The sequence below is a fragment of the Ursus americanus genome, chromosome 8 (assembly GCF_024610735.1).
Source record: "Ursus americanus isolate L20-20 chromosome 8, mUrsAme1.1.p, whole genome shotgun sequence".
Classification (NCBI taxonomy): domain Eukaryota; kingdom Metazoa; phylum Chordata; class Mammalia; order Carnivora; family Ursidae; genus Ursus; species Ursus americanus.
The window spans coordinates 64,098,466-64,104,465 of record NC_142134.1 but is presented as its reverse complement, the minus strand read 5'-3'; the positions used below and the strand labels follow the sequence as shown (position 1 = coordinate 64,104,465).

At 39.1% G+C, this 6,000-nt stretch overlaps 1 protein-coding gene across 1 annotated transcript in view; it reads left to right on the top strand.

Moving 5' to 3' along the window:
* The first annotated feature begins 320 nt into the window (after positions 1-320).
* ZCCHC4 (zinc finger CCHC-type containing 4) overlaps positions 321-6,000 on the top strand; it is a 48,247-nt gene continuing 42,567 nt past the window's right edge. Inside the window, 3 exon segments of the mRNA XM_045771388.2 lie at positions 321-464; positions 1,228-1,346; positions 2,115-2,197. Coding sequence (XP_045627344.2) covers positions 338-464; positions 1,228-1,346; positions 2,115-2,197 — 329 coding nt within the window. The 5' untranslated portion in view covers positions 321-337.

Here is a 6,000-nt window from a genome sequence, read left to right as displayed (position 1 = left end):
ATCTCATCTTTTGGCTGTATTCTTACGAGAGGAGGGTACTTGAGGTGCTAAGGGTAAAGCAGAAAATAGGTAGCTTATTGCACAGGTCCAGTGAATTGCCTACAAACACCCCCACCCTCGTCCCTTACCCCCAAAACCTCTACCCCTGGCCGCCCTCCAGGGATCCCTTAGGGGCAGCCAGGGGCAGAAGGGACTGCTTTTCGGGGCGGAGCTGCAGCCCGGGAGGCCTCAGTTCCTCCTAACCGCGCGGGGGCGCTGTGAGTCCTCGTGCGGCGCGGCGGCACTCTTTCTCAGCCTCCTCTGTTTGGACTGAGGCTTTCGGGACGGTGGAGGGAAGATGGCGGCACCCAGGGACTGGCTGGGAACAGTAGAGGCAGAGGGGATCGCGGGTCGTCAGGGCAGCTCGGGAGTGGAGGTGGTATTTCCTTCCGATCCTGCCACACCCGCTCCGCTGTGCCCTCACGGTGGGTGTGCGTCTGGGCTCAGCCAAGCTGTCCGGCGCGAGGGGCAGAGGTTAGCCTGAAGATACTTTGGGCTTCGCAGGGCTCCCAGATTTTTATCTTCCTCTCTTTCACCATGTGTGATGTCAAAAAAACGGCCTTTCCTGGGGACGTAGTGTTTTCAGTTTACTTAAGAAACTGTCATAGAAAGTCCTCACTGTGGTGGTTTTGGCTCCGTGGCTGTTATATTTTTCCCCCCTCAAGAGAAGAGGCAGAGTCTAGGCAAAGGGGATGCATGTTACTGAGTAAATCCGTTGTCAAGTACTTGGGGATTTCATTGGTTGTTTTGCTATCTTTTTATTTTAAAAAGTTAGGGGAAAGGATAGCACGAATTATTGCTTAGAAACCAGACCCAGTTTTTCTCTAATTTGTGGAGAGAGGATGTGCCCAACTCCAAAAGCTCAGATTTTCACTGAAAGGATAACTGGGTGGAGGTGGCAAAGTGCTCTGCTCTCATATTTTAGTCTAAGGACCCAGATCACTCACCATGTAGACAGCAACTGACAAGGCATTTTCTTTCTGCAGAGACTAGTTTTCAAGAGTTGTGTCTCGTATGATGAGTGCCTAAATGTGAGAGGGGAAAATTATGTAATTAAACAGAGCGGTGGGTTTAATTATGACAAATTGTGCATAAAACCAAATAAAGTTTTATTTAAGAGAGGTGAAAACTAGGCACTTGATGTAGATGACTGATGTTTGACATGTTTTTTTCCCATTCCGGAACTAGGACCCACTCTTCTGTTTGTAAAGGTGAACCAAGGAAAAGAAGAAGCACGGAGATTTTATGCCTGCTCAGCCTGTAGAGATAGAAAAGAGTGTAATTTTTTTCAGTGGGAAGATGAAAAGGTATATCAACTTTTTGGACATATATTTTTTTATTTCTGATGTATGTGACAATTTGAGAATGTCTAAACCAATAAAAACATGCAGCTTGAGCATTAAGTGAGGTAAATCTCTTCAGATAGATGAAGATACACTTTGGGTTTTGGTTCTAAAGACTGGAGTTTATACTTACTCTAAACTTACTCTGAGTGCTGATGTTGTAAACAACTGTCTCAAAGACCCTTCCTTTAAGACTCTGAGGTGTCAGTACTGGGTGGCTGATCCTTTATTTGCAAATACAGATTTCTCCCTAAAGAGTTTGAGTTGTGATCATTCCAGAGAGTGTTTTAGAAAAACATTTTTTTTAACATTTGCACTGAGGACCCTTTATATGGCTACTGTAGAACCGATGAAAGCACTTAGAGATATAGTTAGGAGCTTGGAGTCCTCTTGGACTCAGCTCCAGTTAAAGTTTCTGAAAGTTTTGTCTAGAAAAATTTCAGCTTTGTTAAGTTTATTGGAAAACAGTCTTGTTTACAACTCTTCTGCACAACTGTTAAAATCACCGTGTGTGAGATAATCGCTCAGTGCTTTAATATGTTAGGTATTACTTCATACTACTCTGGAACTTTCCCAGTTTAATGCGTTTTTTTTGTTTTCCCCCGAAACAGATGCTGGTTTACAACATTGAACTGCTTTAATTGGCTTCTTGATGTCAGAATGTGATACCAGTTTTTCTAGGATGGTAGCAAGTTTGATAGTTTATTAAATGGTGTTTTTATTCCTTTTCAGTTGTCAGGAGCTAGACTTGCTGCCCGTGAAGCTCATAACCGAAAATGTCAGCCTCCTCTATCCCGAACGCAGTGTGTGGAAAGGTGCTGATGTGTTGTCATTTTTATTTATTATTTTTGTTTTGTTTTGTTTTTCCCTGTGCCTTTGTGTTTACTTTCATTAAAAAAAAATGTATTGTGGTAAAATATATATAACATTAAATTTTACATTTTAATAATTTTAAGTATACATTTCAGTGGCGTTAATTACATCCACAGTGTTGTGCAGTTTTCACCATTACCTATTTCCAAAATCTTTTCATCACCCCAAATAGAAGCTCTGTTACTATTTGACTCCCCATTCCAATTCCTTCCAAACCTTGGCAACCTCTACTATACTGTATGGATTTGACTATTCTAGCTACTTCATGTAAATGGAATCATATATTTGCCCTTTTATGCCTGGCTTATTGGCATGTTTTCTGGGTTCGTCCATGTTGTATGTGTCAGAACCTCCTCCTTTTTATGGCCAAATAATATTCCATTATACACACACACCCCCCCCCCCCCAACCTCTTGTTGATCTGTTCATTCATCAGTGACCACTTGGGTTGTTTTCCCCTTTTGGTTATTGTGAATAATGCTGTAGTGAACATTGGCATATGACTATCTGTTTGAATCTCTGTTTTCAGTTCTTTGACATATATACCTAGGAGTGGAATTATTGGATCATACCGTAATTCTGTGTGTAGTTTTTCGGGGAACCACCAAACTTTTCTACAGTGGCTGCACCATTTTACATTTCCCACCAGCAATGTACCAGGGTTCCACTCTCTCCACGTCCTTGTCAACACTTACTATTTTCTTTTTTTTTATTATCTTAGTAGTTGTGATGTGTCATTGTTGTGTTGAATTTTGGTTTCCCTAATGAGTAATGATGCTGATTATCTTTGTGTGCTTATTGGCCATTTGTGTATCTTCTTTGGAGAAATGTCTATTCAAGTCCTTCGTTCATTTTTAATAGGATTGTAATTTTTGCTGTTGAGTCGTGGGAGTTATTTATCTGTTAAGGGATGTTATGCCCTTAACAGATAAACAATTTGTACAAACTTTCTCCTATTCTGTAGATTGCCTTTTCACTTTCTTGGTGATGTCCTTTGATGCACAGAGTTTTTAAATTTTGTTGAAGTCCAGTTTATCAGATTTTTGCTTTTGTTTTCTTTGCTTTTGATGTTATAGCTAGGAATCCATTGTCATATCCACTGTTAGGAAGATTTACCACAATGTTTCTTTTTTGAAATACTAAAAGAACTAAAACACTTTTTGAAAGCTGTGAACATCTCTTTTTAAAAAGCTACGTTGTTGAAATGTTTTATTGGGTGACTGGGAATTGAATCCTGGATTTAATTCTTTGGAGACCTGTGGAATGCCGTCTCCTGTGTCATCGGCCTTGTTTGTTTATGCTGGGAGAAGCTCCTTAAGAAACCCTTGGTCTGGGTGCCTGGTGACAAACAGGTTTTTACTGTCAGGGCAAGTCCTTTGGTTACCTGGGCTGCTGTGTTCTGAAGGATTCTGAGGTCTTATCTGTGTTAAGTGGAAAGGAGAACTTGGGTTTCTGTTCAAAATACCTTTCTTGAACTTTTTACGTTTTGAAGTCTTTTGATGGAGGAAGCTGTTTAAGATAACTTGATCAGTCCTAACCAAAGTACGTAATCAGTGAAAACTACTTACTACATGGAAATTCAATCAACAACAAAAAATATTTACAAGGGAGTTCATGTAAATTGAGCACTCCTGTGAGCTGGCTAGTGGGCGGTGTTTGACATGAGAATTATGTAATCTTGCTAAGGTGGTTTACTTAGATGAGAAAATTGAGGCCTGGGGAAGTCGAGTGACTTCGTTAAGTTCTTACTGTTAGAATGACTGAGCAGTGACTCCACTTATGCCTCTGATTCTAAAATGTTATTTTTTTTTTTTTTATTAATAACGATTTTTTATTATATTATGTTAGTCACCATACAGTACATCCCCGGTTTTCGATGTAAGGCTCGATGATTCATTAGTTGTGTATAACACCCAGTGCACCATGCAATATGTGCCCTCCTTACTACCCATCACCGGTCTATCCCATTCCCCCACCCCCCTCCCCTCTGTAGCCCTCAGTTTGTTTCTCATAGTCCATAGTCTCTCAGATCGTAATTAACATATGATGTGTAGTGATTTAAGGAAATTTAAGAAGATAAAATGTGAGTTATATAGAGATATAGTGAGATTATCATAAAGACATAAAATAGAATATCAAAGATGCAGAAAGTAGAAAGGAGAAAAATATCCCCCATGGTTTCTCCCTTTGAACCCATCACCTTGTTCATTTTGTAGTATTTTCTCCTGACTTTTTTTTTTTTTTTTACCTGTGCCAGAGTTTGTGTGTTACAAGGTCGTAGCCGTAATGTGTATACATAGTCTCTTGTACTTTGCCTTATGGATTTTATCTGATAAGCCTGTTTTTTTATGTTATGACATAAGGATATTGGTGATTCAATTAAACTCTGTAAGAAAATCTAGGTGATCTTGTTTCCTTGTGTAATAAAATTTTAGTCCGGAGCTAAGCCACTGTTCTGTCTTTGTACTGCCAGGGTGTGGTGTTTTGAAAATAGTTTTGGAAATTCATATTTCATATTAATTAGAAAATAAAAACTCTAGCTAAAACGTGAAGTATTAAAGAATTTTCAAAAGGTCATTTCTTGGAGGTCATACTTTCATCTCTAATCTAGTGCTGATTCTTGAGAGCATGTCTTAATAAAATACTTCTCAACATTTTAAATCATCTGTAACCCATAACCCTGGATTTTGTTGCCCAAGCTTGCTTGCTTCCTTCCTTCCATCCATGTATTCATTCTTTGTTGAGGGCTCAAAAAGAACTTAAAATACTGGTGATGGAGTTGAGATACACAAAGATAATGCAATGCTAAGAAGAATGTGCTCAATGTAGAAAATATTGATGGGAAACACTGAGTGCTCTGGAAATCAGCAATGATACCGCTTCCTCATGCCGTCGCTGATCAATACAGTGGAAGGACATGAGACTTGAGCAGGTTTTGGAGGATGGGGAGAACTTGAAGCTTTTTGAAATGTAGTATCATTGATTTCACTGCCTCGCTTTGTGATCGATGCTGTCGTGCTTTCTTAGGGGCTTTCTGTGGAGCGAAACATTTGAAATCAGCCATTCCTCTAAAAATTTAAACTTTTGAAAGCCTTTTAAAATCAGAAGCTTGCTAACTTACTTATTCTATGTTATTCAGTCACCTGTCCTCTTAGATGAGAAAACTGAGACTAGCCGTTCATCCTTGTGTGTATGTGAACCTAAGGGTGATGTACTATAACTTGAGATTGTAATTGTTTTCGAAGTTAACTTTCTACAACTCATTTATAAATTGTCCTATGAAATAAGTGCTCCATTTGGAAGTATTAAAACGCATTTAAACATGATTCCTGTTCTATAATGCAAACCTTCATCTGTCACTGTGGACTCACAATAGCTTTTCATTGATAATTTCTTTTCCAGATTGTTAGAAAGGAATTATGGTCGCTCGCAAGATAAATTGGCCCGTGTTACTTGATTTTTATTACGGAGCTGGTAGTGCTGCACAGATGGCTAGGAGCTATGAAATGGGATTAGATATGCGTTTTTTTAATCTCACTCTTTGAACCGTGCTTTATATTTCATGGGTTCAGTTGGCAGATTTACATTTTGTGTCTGAGATTTGACTTTCCTTATAGTTTTTAGCTGCCTGTTACGCCCTAAAATGTTATTCTATTATGCGGTAAGTTGGCACCTTATTGTGACCTGTGAAGTCTTAGAGAAGATATATTTTAATGCTAAAATAAGCATTAATTTATGTGCATCC